At 33.4% G+C, this 20665-nt stretch overlaps 1 protein-coding gene across 1 annotated transcript in view; it reads left to right on the forward strand.

Moving 5' to 3' along the window:
• LOC124455859 (tetratricopeptide repeat protein 28-like) overlaps positions 1-17950 on the forward strand; it is a 35043-nt gene extending 17093 nt beyond the window's left edge. The window contains exons 2-5 of the mRNA XM_047006474.1: positions 1357-4385; positions 4446-4859; positions 6079-6150; positions 16851-17950. Coding sequence (XP_046862430.1) covers positions 1379-4385; positions 4446-4859; positions 6079-6150; positions 16851-17122 — 3765 coding nt within the window. The 5' untranslated portion in view covers positions 1357-1378 and the 3' untranslated portion in view covers positions 17123-17950. The remainder of the gene's footprint in view (positions 1-1356; positions 4386-4445; positions 4860-6078; positions 6151-16850) is intronic.
• Positions 17951-20665: the final 2715 nt, after the last annotated feature.

Consider the following 20665-nt stretch of genomic DNA (forward strand, 5'->3'; position numbering starts at 1 on the left):
TCGAACGTTAGGATATACTCTATGCGAGAATATCTCTCTAACTAATAGACCCCCGAAGACAGGCGCGCGGGGCGCTGGGGGTGGGCCGCCCAACTTTGGCTCTGCCGTTGTCCACGGTTTGGCCTTTGCAATCCGGTGCGATTCTTCGTCCTAGACTTATGTATGCGGGCTACCAGTCTGGGGTGTGCCAAAACTGGCAGTTTTTCTAATACTCCATCAATATTTGTCAACGTTTAAATCATGAAAGTCGAACTTTGTCCATATAGCTAGTGTAATTATTTATTTAGCGACATAAAAGTTTTACTTTGTGGATATTTTTTGCAACTTAGAAATGCCTTAATAGAACAGCTTCATAATGTCATTCAATTACGAAAAAAGTTTGTATATCTTTTATACTTCCACGCATCTTAAATGCAAATGAATGTAAAGAAACAGTAAAATACTACAAATATATAAAACATAAAATGTAAATTAGTAAAGATTTTTCTGTCTATAAAGAGTCCTATATTCTTGCAAAATCTTATTACCGATTCGTTAAAAATATTATTAACAAATAAAGCCGTAGCTAGAGCTATATGCTTCACAAAACTCGGTGGTTTCCAGAGAAAAAACCTCGGTCTTTTTTTACATAAAATAAAATTTTGACGAAGCGACAACGACAACAAACTTCCTCGTGCCAATCCAGAACACGGTCAAACTTCTAACTCGTACTTGAATTACGTCGCACTGTATATTAATACACACTTACTAAAGCTCACTATTGACGCTAGAACATCGCATTAAACACTACTTAAAAGTGTATTATTAACACATAGAACATGCTGAGCTAACTGCGTCAAAATAGCAGAGTGGGAATAAACAAAGTTATACCAGATTTTCATTTTCTTTCCACCAGTACAAGATTCAAATACCAGATAGGAATGATGGCGAATAATGTTTACCAACGTAGATTTTTTAATGATTTAGTTTCACGACTTTTTAACAATCAAAAATATACGTCATGGGTGGAACAAGTTATTCAATTCAATTTGACATCAAAATGCTTCCTATGGCCATGAAATATTGGCGTTTTTGTCCTATTGAAAACTGTCCGTGAAAGAATGTAATATGTCGTATCGTCGCACATATTATCGGGCTTCACTTTTGTGATACATAAAGAAGCTATATAACCAGTCTATTATCAGACCAGAGAGTTAACTGTGATTTTGCTTTAAAATTGTTTCAGAATTGTCAAGGCTGGAAACAGACGGTAAACTTTAAAAATTAAAATAACATGAATAAAAACAAAGTAAATTTATATATTGTGTGTACTTGTTTATAATAAAAAGTACATGAACTTTGATAATTTTTTTCTAGCGGTGGAAATGTCAGAAAGATAATGAGATCCATTTCCAAATATTTTAAATTCAAAAAAGATTCACAAAAGCGAAATGAAGCTAAGATATCAAATGAACTTGGCATAGAGTATTACAAAATTGGAAAATACGAAAAAGCTACGGAATTTTTTGAGAAATGTCTCGAAATTCAAAAAACTTTACTAGGTCCTGATCATGTTGATGTAGCTAAGATTTTAAACTCTCTTGCCATTGTGTACAGTAGTGCTAAAGAATATGACAAAGCCAAAGAATGTTATGAAAACGCGTTGGAAATTCGAAAAAAATCACTTGGTCCTACACATGTTGATGTGGCTACGACTTTAAACAATCTTGGTAATGTATATTATGAGACCAAAAAACATGCCAAAGCCAAAGAGTGTTATGAAAAAGCGTTGGAAATTCGACAAAAATCACTCGGTCCAGAACATTTTGATGTAGCTAGGACTTTTTATGATCTTGGTAACGTGTACCATTATACTAAAGAATATGACAAAGCAAGACAGTTTCTCGAAACAGCGTTGGAAATTGAACAAAAATCACTAGGTCCTGAACATGTTGATGTAGCTACAACTTTAAACGATCTTGGTAATGTGTATTATAATACTAACAAATATGCCAAAGCCAAAGAGTGTTATGAAAAAGCGTTGGAAATTCGACAAAACTCACTTGGTCCAGAACATGTGCATGTAGCTACGACTTTAAACAATCTTGGCAATATGTACCGTTGTTCTAAAGAATATGACAAAGCCAAAGAGTGTTATGAAAAAGCGTTGGAAATTCGACAAAAATCTCTTGGTCCTGAACATGTTGATGTAGCTACGACTTTAAACAATCTTGGTGATGTGTATTATGAGACCAACAAACATGCCAAAGCCAAAGAGTGTTATGAAAAAGCGTTGGAAATTCATCAAAAATCACTCGGTCCAGAACATTTTGAGGTAGCTATGACTTTTTATAATCTTGGTAACGTGTACCATTATACTAAAGAATATGACAAAGCAAGAAAATTTTTTGAAAAAGCGTTGGAATATGAACAGAAATCACTAGGTACTGAGCATGTTGATGTAGCTGTGACTTTAAGCTGTCTTGGCAATGCGTACCATTGTACTAAAGATTATAACAAAGCAAGAGAACTTCTTGAAAAAGCGTTGGAAATTCAACAAAAATCACTGGATCCTGAACATGTTGATGTTGGTACGACTATTTATTATCTTGGTAAGGTGTACCTTTATACTAAAGAATATGACAAAGCAAGAGAATTTCTCGAAAAATCGTTGGAAATTTATCAAAAATCACTAGGTCCTGAACATGTTTATGTAGCTAGGCCTTTTCATAATCTTGGTAAAATGTACTTTTATACTAAAGAGTATGACAAAGCAAGAGAATTTCTGGAAAAAGCCTTGGAACTTGAACAAAAATCACTACATCCTAAACATGTTGATATAGCTACGATTTTAAACTCTCTTGGTAATTTGTATTATGAGATCAACAAATATGCCAAAGCCAAAGAGTGTTATGTAAAATCGTTGGAAATTCGACTAAAATCACTTGGTCCTGAACATGTTGATGTAGCTACGAGTTTAAACAATCTTGGCAATGTTTACCTTGGTACTAAAGAATATGACAAAGCAAGAGAATATCTCGAAAAAGCGTTGCAAATTGCACAAAAATCACTTGGTCCTGAACATGTTGATGTAGTTACGACTTTAAACTCTCTTGGTAACGTGTATTATGAGACCAACAAACATGCCAAAGCCAAAGAGTGTTATGGAAAATCGTTGGAAATTGCACAAAAATCACTAGGTCCTGAACATGTTGATGTAGCTACAACTTTAAACTCTCTTGGTAATGTGTACCTTTATACTAAAGAATATGACAAAGCAAGAGAATTTCTCGAAAAAGCGTTGAAAATTGAACAAAAATCACTACGTCCTGCTCCTGTTAATGTGGCTAAGACTTTAAACTCTCTTGGTAATGTGTACTATGGTACTAAAGATTATAACAAAGCAAGAGAATTTCTCGAAAAAGCGTTGGAAATTGAACAAAAATCACTGGATTCTGAACATGTTGATGTTGGTACGACTATTTATAATCTTGGTAAGGTGTACCTTTATACTAAAGAATATGACAAAGCCAGAGAATTTCTCGAAAAATCGTTGGAAATTTATCAAAAATCACTTGGTCCTGAACATGTTTATGTAGCTAAGCCTTTTTATAATCTTGGTAAAATGTACTTTTATACTAAGGAGTATGACAAAGCAAGAGAATTTCTGGAAAAAGCCTTGGAAATTGAACAAAAATCACTAGGTCCTGAAAATGTTGATATAGCTATGATTTCAAACTCTCTTGGTAATGTGTATTATGAGACCAACAAACATGCCAAAGCCAAAGATTGTTATGAAAAAGCGTTGGAAATTCGACTAAAATCACTTGGTCTTGAACATGTTGATGTAGCTTCGACTTTAAGCAATCTAGGCAAAGTGTACCATCGTACTAAAGAATATGAGAAAGAAAAAGAATTTCACGAAAAAGCGTTGGAAATTCGACAAAATTTACTAGGTCCTGAACATGTTAAAGTGGCTACGACTTTAAACAACCTTGGCAATGTGTACCATGGCACTAAAGAATATGACAAAGCAAAAGAATTTCTCGAAAAAGCGTTGGAAATAACACAAAAATCACTATTTCCTGAACATGTTGATGTAGTTACGACTTTAAACTCTCTTGGTAACGTGTATTATGAGACCAACAAACATGCCAAAGCCAAAGAGTGTTATGAAAAATCGTTGGAAATTGCACAAAAATCACTAGGTCCTGAGCATGCTGATGTAGCTACGACTTTAAACTCTCTGGGTAATGTGTATTATAAGACTAAAAAACATGCGAAAGCCAAAGAGTGTTATGAAAAATCGTTGGAAATTGCACAAAAGTCACTAGGTCCTGAACATGTTGATGTAGCTACGACTTTAAATTCTCTGGGTAATGTGTATTATAAGACCAACAAACATGGCAAAGCCAAAGAGTGTTATGAAAAAGCGTTGGAAATTCAACAAAAATCACTCGGTCCAGAACATTTTGATGTAGCTACGACTTTAAATTCTCTTGGTAATGTGTACCTTTATGCTAAAGAATATGACAAAGCAAGAGAATTTCTCGAAAAAGTGTTGAACGTTGAACAAAAATCGCTTGGTCCAGAACATGTTGATGTAGCTACGACTTTAAACTCTCTGGGTAATGTCTATTATAAAACCAACAAACGTGCCAAAGCCAAAATGTGTTATAAAAGAGCGTTGGAAATTCGACTAAAATCACTTGGTCTTGAACATGTTGATGTAGCTACGACTTTAAGCAATCTAGGCAAAGTGTACCATCGTACTAAAGAAAATGACAAGGCAAAAGAATTTGATGAAAGAGCGCAGGCAATTAAAAGAAAATCAGTTTCTTCTGATCATGTTGTTGTTACTGTATCTTCGAACAGTATTGGTATGTTATTTTTGTTTATGTATTTTATAGCATATATAAGCGTTTTTTAGTGTAACTTATGAGGTTTTTAAAAAATTTCAGACTAAATTTTTCAAGTCTTTTGTGTTTACAAATCTTGAATTCTTTTGTATTAAGTTTGGCTAGATCTGAACAGAAAAAAAATTTTGAGGAAAATTTATAAAATTAGTTAAAGCTGTTTTTAGTGAAACTGAGATTCATTTGGAGAAATGATCATATGAATCTCAGTTTTTAGTGAAACTCAGATTCATTTGGAGAAATGGCCGTTTAACCATCTTGAGCATATATTAAGTGAAGTTCTCTTATATATAGTCCATTTGTAGTAAATGGATAAAAGAGATTTGTTTCTTAAAGTTTGATGCGAATTGAGAAAAATGTAATGCACTTCAATATATTTTTAGGAGCAAAAATATTTTAAATCTCATTTAACACATAAATAAAACTAAGCTTTATTAACACGACACATGCAACTAGAATTTGTATTTGGTAAACTTTTCCATGTTTTCTTTCTATCTTATGCTTTATTGTGTGGTTTGCAACTTAGGCCAAGAAACTACTGAGAAGCTTTTCCTCCTAAATATTTCTAAACTGATATGCCTAAATACAATTTGTTTGACTTTGCCTTGGTTCAACTATTTTACTTTTTTTAAGTATCTGCTTTTACTTAATATAAACGTATGCTTTAAAAAAATCTCAAGTACTCTATTTAAAATTGTTCTTAATTTTTACCATAACTACAAGGCTGGGGCTAGCTATTTTTATTACCAATTTGTTTTGTTTGCTCTATATATGACGAGTTAAAAAATTTTCCACTAATTGCTTTTAACTATTGTTCGTAAAAATTAGAAAAATTAAAACACAGGACACAATTAGGACACAAATAAAGTTCTACATTTTTTCAGTTTTTTATTTCGATTATTTTAGGAAAAATACCAGATTTCCAATACTTAGATTCTAAAAGATTCTTTATTACTTTAAAATCCTAGATTGATATATATCTTTGTTTTTGGAAAGAACGTGTAGCTAAATTCTAATCATTTACTTGAAGAATTGATTCTTGGGTTTTTTCTTTTTTTTTAATTTAGTAAATTTTATAAACTCCTGGTAACTCAGTCTTTCCATAGAAACATATTTATTATAAAAAGCAACTTTTTATTTTACGCTATAGCTCACTTGCTCTACTTTTATATCTTTTTCAAAGAATTAAAGTCTCATTTTACTGCTGATGCTAAATCCCCTTCAAATTTACACGTTCATACGGAGAAAAAAGAAGGTATGTTTATTATATTAGAAGGTAATTCACAAAATTTAGAACTTTATTACATGAACTCTTTAATAGTCAGAAAGAGTAGAAATCGTGGAAATACTTGGAATCTAGATCAAGTAGATTCCATTGATTCTTCAGATATTCTTTAACTTTGGTTTATAAATATTGTTTATTGTTATAAAACTAAGCGGTTAGAACATTTTGCAATCACAGATAACAGAAACTTGGCAAATTTTGGTGTTATTTTTAGGTTGTAGAATTTCAAATAACACATATTACTTTTGTGACATTAAAATAGTTTAAAAAACCAGCATTGTTAGAACAAATTTTGTACGCAATACCTTAAACGTAAAGCACATCCAGGTGACTCACTATATTCCTTTCCAAAAATTGTACAGCTCTCTAGGGAAAACTATGGAAGAAAAAAACAAAAATTAATTAAATTTTATTCTTCATTGATAATTTTAATGTCACAACTATGTTAAATCAAATTTGAGAACAATCATTTTGACTACATAGATAACGTATCTTACAAAAAACACTTAGCTTAAACCAACTAGTTTACTGCATAAAGTAAGATTCAAATCTTAGAACATGTTTAAGTTACATTCTTTATGCGGCAATATTTTTGTGAACACACAATATCAAACGTACAACAAATTAAAAAACAAGATAAAAACTTAGAAGGCATAAAGCTTGGGAGCAAAATACTTCCGTGCATAATTTTGATCTTAAGACAATAAACACTGGCATGACAACATATACGCTTGAAACAATTTAGTTCAACAAACTTTTTCATATCTGCATTAGGTTGCACTATTTTTACATGTGAAATATGTGAATCTCCTTGCATGCAGTTGATTTAAAAACTGAACAATTTAGCTTAAGGCAAAATTTGATTATACTTCTTTCTTGCTATGAGTGAGAACGAGTAGCATGAAAAGAATACAAATTCAACATTCAGTATTTAACGCAAACCATATAGGAAGATGCACGAGTGTTATTGTTGTTGTATTACATAGATATATGAAAAGGCATGCTATGCCTTCGCTATCATGATGACGAGTAGAGTTAAAACCTATAACTTCAAGTTAAGATATGTCTTGCTCAGTTTTTTAACTCCAACTCTTCATCAGATACGTCACTACGTAAAAACATGGTATTTTTAAAGTTTGCAGAAATTTTTATAGTATGAAACCTATTCTAATAAGCATATTATTACATTATTTAGTATAGACGTAAATAAAAACTGAGCCAAATTAACAGATAATTTCTTGTGCAGATACACGCACCGACCAAGTGTGTTTTACTTTGTTTTCAGCAGTGAATACGTTTTTCCTGATTTGGTACCAGTTCTCTATAAAACTTATAAGTGGTTTAGTATCTTTGCCCCCCATATAAAGAAACAGGAACATAACGAGTTTAACTGTATGTTGTTTCAGGTAGAGTTCTGACGTTAGGGTTACTAAATTTTGGCAGTCAATACCTCTCTAACATCGCATATTACTTTACGTTTGGCAAAGCTGGCTTATTTTCTGTCTTTTTACGTAGATTCTTTTCCATTCTGAAAAGTATATGCATTATAAGATTCCCTCTAAGAAGAGGCGTAGCTAGAACGTTAATTTTGGGTGCATATTCATATATTCCGTTGTGCCCTACTGTTTTCTTTTAAAAGGGAATTGAATTTTAAAAGAAATCAGAATGGCACAACTGAATATATGATTATACACTCTCCTTACCTTAATTAACGTTCTAGTTATGCCTTTGCCTTTAAGATTCCATAATGATGTCTTTTGATATCGTTGACATGTTGTAACGTTCTATATTTGCCTTGAAAATAGACAAAAAAGTAGTCCTTATTTTTTTACGGGCTGTGTTACTTTGGGTTAGATTTGTAGAATGAGACATTACTTTGTTGGATAAATGCTACCAAATAACCCATGCACATCTTCTTAGCCTTGGTGATTCTAAATATTTTTATTGTCCAATTATATTTATTTTCAAATCTCGCACTTAGTCCAGTGAGTAAGACACTGTAGTAATTACTGCATTTGAGTTTCTATGTGAAATCAGGTATAAAACTCAACATTCTGTAACAATGACTCAACTGTATTTTAGAATCATGACTAGGCAGTGTTATATAAGCATTAAATTTCCAATCCATTTCTTAATGTTGTTGTTTTTTAATTTTCAAACACTATATAGTAAAATTGACAATAAATGACAACTGGGATGCTAGGTATAATTTTCCTAATAATCCTTGAACCTCCGGTTTGCAGACCTTATTTAATGCTATTAGGTTTTTGGAATGCTTTGCAAAAATAGTGGCTTTTAAAAAATAGGGATATTGCCATGGATGATGAGTTTTCCATTGGGTTAATTCTAAATACAGATTGCTGACAAATCAGACTGCTGTACAATAATTTCTACATAGTCAAATGGTTCTAAGAAATGGAAAAAGGAAACAGCAAATATTCTGCAAGGAGTTCATATCTTGTTCCAAAACATTTTATTGTTTAAACGACTATAGACCTATAGCACACCAAGTCAAGTGTAGTAAATTTGTGGAAAGAATAAGTTTCGCTGTAGCATTTTTGCTTTCATGCAAACATTCTGCATTTTTGTTTTCCTATTTCATTCTAATACTTTTATGAAAAATGACATCGTTATGTGCATTTATTTACACACCATCAATTGTAATAAGTATATTTTATACACATTGGTATGCTTAACATGGAGGGGCATGTATTTCTTAATGTAGTATGATTAGAATACGTTTAGTTGTGTGATAAAATCATCAATACGAAGAGTTAAAAGACTCTACAGGTAAAAGACAGGAGTAAAGGCCTGTTCTTTAAAGAGCTAAGGAGTTTTCTCACTGCAAAGTCCATAATGACACTTTAATGCAAACATGAATAATTATTTACATCAAAAAAGCTATAGAGTGAAATCTTAGAGCATGTGCGCCTTGCCTTTTTTATGTTAAAATATTTTTTATCAACTAGCAATCATTATTAAAAATGCGAAGATTAAACAATGTGTAAAAGCTCAAGAGATATAAATCTTGGGGACGAAATATTTCGGTGCATAATTTTGATCCTAATATCGTAAAAAACAGGGATGACAACATTGCCGTGTGAACAATTTATTTTACCAACTTTCCCATCTATGTACTAGGTTGCACTTTATGTTTTATATGCGTGAAATGTGTAAAGGTTATTGATGTTAATTTGAAAACTGAACGAGACTTATCTTAAGTCATAGGTTAATTTTAATTGTTTCTTGTTATGAGTCAGAAACAAAACGGCCATGGGCCAACTTCGAAAATTGTGATTTTTTCATGCGTCATTCGAAGAGCGAAAATATATTTAACCATCATGTTGCTCTAGTAGTACTTATCAACTTGATGATGTATGTCAATTGTTTAACTCGCGCATAAAAAGAAAAATCTATTATTTTATCTTGATTATATGATCAGATCAGAAAAATGTGAAATCAATGTTATGTTTTTACGTCTTCAACGCAAATAGAGTCTTTCTCTCAACCAATTAGATAGCGTTAGGGTGAAAAGTCTTTCACTACTCTTGATAAACAAAGGTGAACAACAAAGCTTGCTGAAGTTGCTCACTCGGATGAGGAGTTTTTTGCGTTATGCATATCAAAAATAGTGCTAAATAAAAATTAACACAAAGAATGATAGCACAGCGCTATAACCAACAACTACAAACAATAACGACCTTTGTGTTTAATAACATTCCAACTATTTAACCTTGTAAAAATTAACATCATTTGCACTTGGCTCCTTGGTCTATCTTTACTTTTTATACTTTTAAATGAAGAAAACTTCCATGTATAATAAGGCGAAATGACGTTGGAATCCGCGTTAAATTCTAGGGATGATTTACGACCTTTACGTTGACAATTTGTCTTTCTCTGAAAATCTTTGCTCTTCAGAGTTCTTGTTTTGTACACATACCGGCGCTCTGCAAATTCCATTACGATTGTTTTCTCACAAGAGAGGGAGAAAACCAAAGCGATCGAGATATTTTAATTTTTACTTTTGGCGACGTGTAATTCATTATACGGGAGATTCATTGGTGCCATGCAGATGAATTTCAAGCCTACATTTCCTTTCGATTTAAGTTTATTACTCAAAATTTACTTCAAATACCACTCAGAATACTAGTGATTCATCGTTGTCTTTTTTGTTTTTATAAGATAAGAAATGAATATTGAATGAATATTTTTTGTCAATGTTGCTTCAACCTAACTAGAGCGACTTGTTATTTCAATATTAAACTATAAGTTTGATAGATGGTTTCTGAAATGTCGTTTTTGCTTTGTTATGTTATGAGATTTGTTGAGCTATGACTGATTTTTTTAAATTTTTTAGTTTGCTGTTTATTAACTTTTTGAATTTTAATTGGGCTGTCATAACCAAAATTCACAGCCGTTTGCAGTGCACATGACATCTTTATTGTAGTTGTGAAACGTCGTTATAGTTGAGCGTTGTGCTAGAACTGTCTTAGTACACTGTACATGTAGTATGACAAGGCTCCAAATCTATATTCGTATTGCAAGTAATGACTCAGCAAAGAAGGCTTGTGGACAGAAATATAGACGACTATAAGGTTCTCAAAGCCATAATTTTACACAGTAGATCAAGACCACACGAGTGACTTAGCATTTTTATTAACAAACCGAAGTAGAGAAATAGACTTGGAACATGGTATTGATGATTTTTGGTTCAGTCAAGAAGAGAAAAAATGCCATTTTTCGTTTGTTCGGTGAAAAAATAGTCTAATAATAGTGAAATAATACTCGCCCTGGTGGCTTGGTGTAACTTCTTTAGTTTTTATCGCAAATGACGTTATACCCGTGTATCTAAATCTGTATAGACAACGCTTAAATAATATCTATTTGTTAAATATAAACTACCTATTGTGTGAAATTCAGCTGGTACCTCAGTAGACGCATGCCGATGTTACTTCAAAACGACTTTTCGCGATTCGGCCCATGGCCTAAGAACAATAAGATCAAAAACATACACATTCAACAGTATTTTACGCAAACGATAGCCTAAAATTCACTGGAATAAAAGTAAGTCTTGTTTAATTTTCCAAATTCAACTTTTCATCAGCTATGTCACTAGCTAAAGATAGAAACATAAATTTTTGAAGTTTGCATTGATTTTTATGATAAACGTATTGTAATAAGCATGTTATTACAAAATTTAATATTTTCTTCAATAAAAATTAGTGAAGATCAACAGAAATTTTTTGTTTGAAATACGCATACTGACCTGGTGAGTTTTAGTTTGTTTCTATAGTGATGAATATGTTTTCCTGGTTTTTGCAACAGTTGAAAATCAAGCTTATGATTATTATGACTCATTTGTCACCATGTAAGTAACAGGCTGACAGCAGCATAACTAATTTATGTTTGTGTTGTTTAAGTTCGAGTTCTGGCGTCAGCGTTATTAAATTCTGGCATGTCAATACTTCTCTAACATCCTATATTACTTTACGTTTTGGAAAAGCTGGTTTTATTTCAAATATCACTTTTACCAATTCTCACACCAGTCTGTTTTCTTTAAAAGATCTCACAATTTGCAATTAATATAGTTAATGATGATTTGGCCGTATTAATTGCACTGTAGCCAACACATTTAAATCTTTGGGCAAGGAAGTTGACGGCCTTTTCTATCATCACATTTAAAAAGTTAATTTGTCTTTCTACAAAGATTTTTTCCACTTAGCGAAATGTGTACAATATGGTTTTTTGGACCTTCTTTCTAAGATTCCAATATGGCATCCTTTGCTGTAGTTGAGATTTAATGTTCTATCATTGCTCTGATAATAGACTTACTAGAAGTCTTAAATTTTATGGGCTGTGTTTCTTTAATTTTACGTACTGCACTCAGTCCAGTGAGTGAGACATTGTAGTAAGTACTGCATTTGGGCTTCTATGTAAAATCAGGTAAAAGCTTTTCTTAACGTTCTGTAGCCACAACGTAAGTGTGTTTTATAATCATGACGATGCAGTGTTACGTAAGCATAAAAGTGACAACCACTCCACAGCAGAAAAGACAATTCATAACCCCTGGGAGGCTTGGTGCAATTTCCCTAATATTCCTGTAACCTCCCGTTTGCTGACCTTATTTAATGCTATTAGATTTTTACAATGCTTTGCAAGAGTAATGGATTTATCATAAGTTAGGGAGATTGTCATGCATCATCAGTTTTTGATCGGATTAAATCTAAATGCAGGTTGCTGATAAATCAGGTTGCTGCACGACAATTCCTACTTAGTCAATTGGTTTTAAGAAATGAAAAAATGAAACAGAAAATATTTGGCATTTGGCTTATAACTTATTTCGAAAACATTTTATTACTTAAACGACTCTAGCATTATAGCACACCAAGTCAAATGCAGTAAATATGTGAAAAGTATAATTTTCCCTGTAACACTCATGCTTTCATGCTATTACTCGGCACTCTTGTTTTCTTTTATCATTCTAATAATTTTATAAAGTACAACACCGTTATGCGCATAACACTGCACGCGCATTTATAGCTTATTGTTGTATGATTACAATATGGTTAGTTGTTGTGTAAAATTGACAATACAAGGAATAAAGAGGCTCTATAGAGGACTGAGCCGAATAATAGCATATTCTTGAAAAACCTAGGGAATTCTTCTCGCTGCAAAGTCCATAATGACACATTCTTTATGCAAAAATAAATTATTGTTTACATCATCAGTGTTGTAGCGAGGGACTTGACAGGCGAGAAACGAATTCGTGTTAAGAAGACAATTGTTCAACATAAAATTCGAAATAAAACCATTTTGTTAAGAAATTACTTATACGTTTCGTCTTTACACAAGACATCATCATACAGGAAATTAAAATGATCAAGTGTGCGTTTATATTTACATATTAGAAGTGTAGTAATGAGTGTTAGATTACAGTGAAGTGTGATGAACATGATATATATATGTATATAAAAATATTATATAAAGTATGAGTGAAGATACTGATATGGAGTATGAAATGGACGTAAAACGTAGTGTGATATTTAGAAAAGTGCGAGTGGGACGGAACTGCTTTGGACATTCAGTGTAGGTAATAGATTGAGATCAGGAGGCTTTCATGGATCATTCAGTCAGCAGTTTAATGTGAGGATAAGATGGTAGTGAATTCGTCAAAGGAAGCTCTTGACCTGATATGTTGATGTGAGATAGGATGTTCGATTTGGTAGGGCATGATGACTGTTTTCCTGTAAGGGACGAACCTAGGTGCTCTGAGATTCTGGTTTGAAGATAGCGTGTGGTTTGTCCAACATACGACGCGTTGCAGCGTCGACACGTAAAGAGACAAAAACCACCAGATTTAAAGAACTTGGGAATCTTATCCTTTAAAGGAAAGAAGAAGCGAATGTGTGTAGAAGGATGGAAAATAAACTTAATGTTATCGTGAGTTAAGGCCGCTTTTCAGAGGAGGTTAATTTGGGGGCGTATTTGAAGAAAGTGTGAGCTTGTGTAGGGAAGGCAGAAATAGACGAGCTTCATGGGCACGGTGATAATAGGTGGTTTGGGGGAAAAGACGTTGTCGAGGATAAGGCGAATAGTGTTGTCGAAAAATTGAGAGGGGAAAACGATTTGAAGCAAACAGATTCCGAACCTCTCTAGTTGATTGTGGAAGTTTTTGTAGCTTCAGCAGATGTTGGTACGGTGAATAATGGTAGAGATAAGGCAGCGTTTATAAGTGAGGGGAATGAAGCTATGGTAGTGTATAAAGAGTTCAGTGAATGTGGGTTTCCGATAAACGGATGTTACGAATTTTCTGTCAGAACGTGTGATATCAATGTCTAGAAAGGGGAGATTGTTATTTTGTTCGGTTTCAGAAGTGAAAGTTATGTTACGATGTTGTTGGTTGAGAAAATTGACGATATCGCCCTGTCTGGCCATCGTAGCTACAACCGACCAAACTTCCTATATACACAAGATGAAATTGACTGTCTCAACGACTTGAAAAATGACACCAACCTCGCCATCATGAAACCCGACAAAGCCAACGGCATAGTAATACTTAATAAAGAAGACTGCAGCAAGAAAATGGATGGTATTCTTTCCGACAAAACTAAATTTGAACTACTTAACGAAGAACCGATTAAAATCACCCTACAACTCGAAGGCAATGTGAAATCGCTATTAAAGACACTGTTAGCGTCAAACGCTATCAACAAAAACACGTATCAGGTACTATACCCCACTGGATCCCAAATAGGTATTCTATACGGACTGCCAAAAGTTCATAAATTGACCATACCCCTCATACCCATACTCTCATCCATCAACCATTATTCTTACAACATCGCTAAATTCTTTGTCCCAATGCTCACTCCACTCACAACCAGCACTCTAATCATCAAACACTCTTTTTCGTTTGTTCAAGAACTCTTAAACAGCAACACCAACTCACGCAGTGTTGTTATGACAAGCTTTGACGTAAAGTCACTCTTTACTAACATACCTGTAGACGAAACAATTGATATCATTCTTAACACCTTATTCTCTAACACGTCCTCATTCAACAATTTTTCACGATCCCAACTACATAGCCTACTCACATTAGATGTAAAAACTGTCATTTCATCTTTGACGGTAAAGTGCACCAACAAGTTGACGGTGTTGCAATGGTTAGCCCGTTAGAATCACTTTCTGCTAACATCTTTATGTCACATCATGAACAAAAATGGTTAATTAACTGCCCTTTATTATTCAAACCCTTCTTGTACAGACGTTACGTTGATGACTGCTTTCTTCTTTTTCATTCCCCTAATGACATACCTCTGTTCCACAACTTTCTCAAATAACAAAATCCTAACATAACTTTCTCTTCTGAAACCGAACAAAATAACAATTTCCATAGCTTCATCCCCCTCACCTACAAACGCTGCCTTATCTCTACCATTATTTACCGTACTTTTAGCATCTGCACAAGCTACGAAAACTTCTACAATCAACTAGATATGGTTCGAAAACTGTTTGATTCAAATGGTTTCCCCTGTCAACTTTTGGACAAAACTGTTCGCCTCTTCCTCGACGACGTCTTTTCCCCCAAACCCCATATTATCACAGTGCCCAAGATGCTCGACTATTTCTGCCTTCAATACATAGGCTCACACTCTTCCCAAATACGCACACAACTTAACCGCCTCTGTAACGCTGCCTTCCCTCACGTTAACATTAGATTAGTTTTCCGTCATTCTTTACACATTTCCTCCTTCTTTCCTTTTAACGATAAGATTCCTAAGTTCCTGAAATCTCGTGTTGTTTATCTATTTAAGAGTCGACGCTGCAACGCGTCGTATGTTGGTCAAACCAAAGCCATCTTTAAACCAGAATATCAGAGCACCTGGGAATTTCGCACCTGACAGGGAAAAAGTCATCACAGCTTCCTTGGACGACTTCAGTATCATCTCATCGTCACCTTACACTCCTGACTTAATGATCCATGAAAGCCTCCTGTTCTCACATCTAACACCTACATTGAATGACCAAGGCAGTTCCATCCCACTTGAACTTTTCTAAATATCCCACTACGTTTTGCGTCCATTTCACACTCCATATCAGTATCTTCACTCATACTTTATATAATATTTTTATATACATATATATCATGTTCATCACACTTCACTGTAATCCAACACTCATTACTACACTTCCAATATGTAAATATAAACGCACACTTGATTATTTATTTACCTGTCTGATGATGTCTTTTGTAAAGAAGAAACGCTACAAATACTAAATATTTGTTTTTAAAAAATGACTTTATTTCGAATTTTATGTTGGGCAGTCAGCAGTGTTGGCTGATAATTTATAGCTACGTACCGTATGCAGTTTAAATCATGCAAAAAATTGCAAATTAATTTCACTGCAAAATGCACTTTGATAAAACTTCCAATGTAGATCGCATAAATTTGGTGCTAGTATTTTGACACATTACTACTGAAAGCACCATTATATTGTTATCCATAGTTGTACTTAAATCAATTCCTTACCAAACTACTTAAAAAATGAATTCCAACGTGTAGAAAAAAGAGTGATATCAATAATATTTCCTTATGATAGTTATAAAATTGGGCTAAAAAAGCTAGATATGTCACCAATAGAATTACACCATGAAGATTTATGTAAATGTTATTTCCAGACAATTGAAACAAATGAACACCATAAATTAAGAAATTTACTGCCAAACAAAAATAACTGTAAATATAGCCTGAGAAGTAAACATAAATATATAGTTCCGCTTGCTCGCACCAACAGAGCGAGGAATTCGTTCATCCTGTCCTTGTGTACATAAAGTTACACAAAAGTGGCCAGGTATGGAGTTTTCTTTGTCTCTGTTGGTGTTAGCGAGTACCATTTTTAGATACTTATTTTTAGATTTTTAGATACTTATTTTTAGATACTTATTTGTTATTATAATTTTACTAATTTAGATATTTGCAATTCAGCCGCAAGGCTGCAATTAATATTTTAATAAACTACCTACCTACCTACCTATGACATACCTTTGATGTATTTTAACAAGTGTCTTCCTATGTATATTTATAAAGTTCATGTAGGATGTCCAACATTTTCTTCCAAAGTAAAAAATGCTATTAACTTGCTTTTAAATGTGCGTTTTTTTGCAGAAATTAACGAAATTCTGCTAGAGATTGCCAAAGAAATTCCCGGTGAATGGAAGAACTTGGCAATATTTCTGAAGGTCAGAGATGCAATAGTAGAAAGTATTAAACTAAATCATCATGAAGTGATCTGGCAAGGGTTTAAAATGCTAACGTTTTGGTTTGAATCACGAGAAAATAAGCAGTTGTGGTACGAAGAACTTGCCGCTGCTTTACGCAAGATCGACAAAAATCGTTTGGCTAAGGACGTTGTTCATAAAGGTGCAAATGTTGCTTAATATTGTTAAACTGAAATTCAAATGTCATTTGTCCATTTTTTATAATCGCCATTTTCGTGTAAAACTCAGAAGCCAACATTAGGTTGTTTTCATTGATTTACGTTGTAATAATATACATGAATAAATTTCTCAGTTCTCATTGGTTAATTAAGAGCAGTGTAATTTATTGTGAATACCAGAGGGAAAAAATAAGAAACACGGTTCAGAAAAAGGAAATATAGTGCATTTTTTTTAAAAAAATTGCTCCTGATTGGTTAATCAGACAAAGAAGTGATGTAAGAGACAATCAAAATAAAACATTTGAAAGGCGTGAAAGTTAAATTAAAGTAAATAAAGCAAATGCAATGTCTGGTGCAAGTTTACGTAAATTTTCCTTGGTGAACGAGCTTTCAATTCACCGTTTGCAAGACGTGTTTGGAAAAAATATGAGCACTGCCAAAAGTAGTTACCTTGTTCTAGCTGCGTGTGGGAAAGCTATGGTGTTATGAAAGTTAACATGCAATGGAATTATAATATACGAGCCAGCCAGAATTGAGAAATTTTTTCATATATATTAAGCCCTTAATAACTGAGCTCGAGGTCTTTACGGAGAAATATCGGGCCGAGTTCTTTTTGCACCAACCAAATGCTTAGTAAAATAAAGATCGTGAAAGCGAGGTTATTAAAATGTTTATTATGTACAGCATTATTTGTCCTGAAACAAAACTTGCTTTCTTTCTCTTCCTTGCTGTATTGTAAGGGTTGACTTTCACTTTTCTAGTTTTTGTCAGTAAAAATAAATCTTTTTTAATTTGTATCTTCCGCATAATTAAACTCTTTGTTCACTTTTTTTTGTTTTACTTTTTTTTCAAGAAGTTTGTTTACATTTTACATTTGACTATAAAATTACTCATTTTGGACTGTGATCCATTTATTGAATTAAAAATACCTGGAATGCTAACTTCCATACTTTCATTATGATTGGTTGAAGCCAGCTTGAGCACAATAACATTTACTCTCCCTCCTGATAACGTGCGCCGACTGCTTATACGATAGCAAAAAGTATTCCATGTACAAGGAATTATTCGGTTCTTTTTAGTGTGTTTTTACTATTATTTATTCATTTCTATGAGCTGTTAAGTATTAAAAGGATATAGGAAAAGAAACAAAAGAAGAATTGCAAGGAAATGACAGTTAACGATCAATGTTATTTCAAGCGATATAATTCAAACTTACAGAAAACCATAAAGACGTCCTCGGAAACAGTTTACACACTGTACAGTTAACGGTCGATAAGTAATGTTTATTATTAGTTCATAAAATTTCGTTGGATTTTAAACAAAATCACTTAGTTAACTGGAATCCGTAACTTAGTTGTCCATTTTGAATATAACGGTTTCATAAAAACACATGCCGTACATGAAGAGCCTAAGGGTGAAGCAATTGTCGGCAGTGTACGTAATCAATTTCATCTCGTGGTATTCATCAGGGTCATTGGTCCACTCATGAGTATGATCATTAAAGATGTTTAAATGACTTGGTTTGTCGCTAATGATGACACACTTCCATGATTATTATACTGCCTAGGTTTCTGCTTGAGTTTATGTCATGTCCATTCTTGATTTTAGGTTCTCTTCGCATCACACTAATGTGTCCTCAGATTTTCTTTTCAGAAGCTGCTTGTATCCCTTTGCCTGAGGGGATTTGGAATAAAGAATGTCAAATACCTTGTCCATCATTGTTGTAAATTTCACTGTAGGCTGACTATTTTTGGCTTTCTTAAGTTTCATTGAAACATGCAAGAATTCAATTGTGTTTGCCATAGATGAGCTCAGAGTCTTGGCTCTGTCGTGCCCTACTGATTTCTTTTGAAATTCAATTCACTTTCAAAAGAAATCAGTAGGGCACAACGGAATATATGGTATGCACCTCCCCAAACAACTTTTTTGTTACGACTCTTGGCTCAGGTATATGTCCTATTGCGTGTCTCAAGATCAATAAAAGATCAGCAAACAGGAGTGCCACAGGCAGCATTGAAACCTTTTTTATGTGCAACCAATTTGCGTAAATATTAATTACTTTCTTTGATTCATGTGCAATGCTTGTCACGCGCGAAATTTCGTCGAACTTCATGCACGTATGTTTGTTAACGCATGTATTCAGACTGCATGGCTAGTACAGTTTTTGAATTAAATGCTGCCAATCTGGGATGCCTTTGAACATTCAAAAACATGACGACTGACAAGGTAAGTGGCCCTGAATTATATACGTTTTGAAAAATTTTGGCTACAAACGTAAAACATTGATGTTTTTCATACAATAGAAAAAAATTTTAATGTTGTTAAAGTTGCAAAAATATAGTAAAAACAAACGTTATTATTTTGCCGCAGTTGTTTTCTATGTTTTGTCAATTATCTATGCAATATTTACGGTTTTCTGAAAATGTTTGAATTAAAGGTTCGGCAATTTTGTGTTGAAAGTTTCCTACCTTGTCAAAATATAAGACTGCTAAGACCATAAAAAATTGAAGTTAGACAAACATACTGCACATGAATAAGAATTGTTGCTCAATACATAAATCGATTGTATAAAAAACTCAAACGGATTTCTAGGACGCCTATGGGAATGCCGTAAAAGGTTGTTGACTTAAAAGAAACACTTAAAGTTGCCAGGTTAATTAACGGCTGAAAAACAATGTTAGGCATTTTTGTTGTGTTGAAGCAGGTCATTGATAAAGCTTCAAAAATAACGAAAAACAGCGAGACAGGAGGAAGGCGTGGTTGCCTCAAATGTCAAATTTTGGCATACGCCAACCTCGACAAACTCATATGCATCCTATTATAGACACTGATATTTTGATTACTCTCCCATGCTAAATTAAAAGTGCAATTTAAAATATCTTGCTCACAAAAACGGCAAAGCTAAAAAGCATTTAAAATATCGTGCATGTTGTTTATACAAATAAAGCCTTTTTAATATGTTATTTTTTATTATTTCATTTAATTAAAGACACCCAAAATAGCAGGCTTTGCCTTTATAGAAAGAGGGAACCCAGATTTTTTGACATTTTATAATTTAGATTTCAGCTTCGGTGAGATCCAGAAATGAGGAGAATTTATATAGGTGGACTTTAGTCAGAGAAAAGATCTTTCCCGTCCAATATCTGCAACATATTAAACTTAGTTTGGTTGCAATTAAAATTCGGAAAGAAAATCATTGAAAGAATATCATTGTATCTTGTTACTAAAAAGATAAAGATCTAAAAAGGCGGAGAAAGTGGGGAAATTTTGTCCGTAAACATCGATCAAATTTTCAAGCTCCTGCTACATCGCATCTTTGATCAACTTTGACGATTCATGCTATAACGTGAATCCTGCGTTGACTAAGTCGCTCAAAACTAAAGCAACGTTGAAAGACAATGTCATTCCTACTATTGATGTGCCAGGAGTTGTTCCAGCCGGTGAAGACCTAACAATAGAGAGAAAACGAAACACGTATGGATAATTAGACTTGCGTTATGGACGAGCGCGCACGCACATAGTGATTTCAGTATGATATTATCGT

The sequence above is a fragment of the Xenia sp. Carnegie-2017 genome, unplaced genomic scaffold (assembly GCF_021976095.1).
Source record: "Xenia sp. Carnegie-2017 unplaced genomic scaffold, XeniaSp_v1 HiC_scaffold_4, whole genome shotgun sequence".
NCBI lineage: Eukaryota > Metazoa > Cnidaria > Anthozoa > Malacalcyonacea > Xeniidae > Xenia > Xenia sp. Carnegie-2017.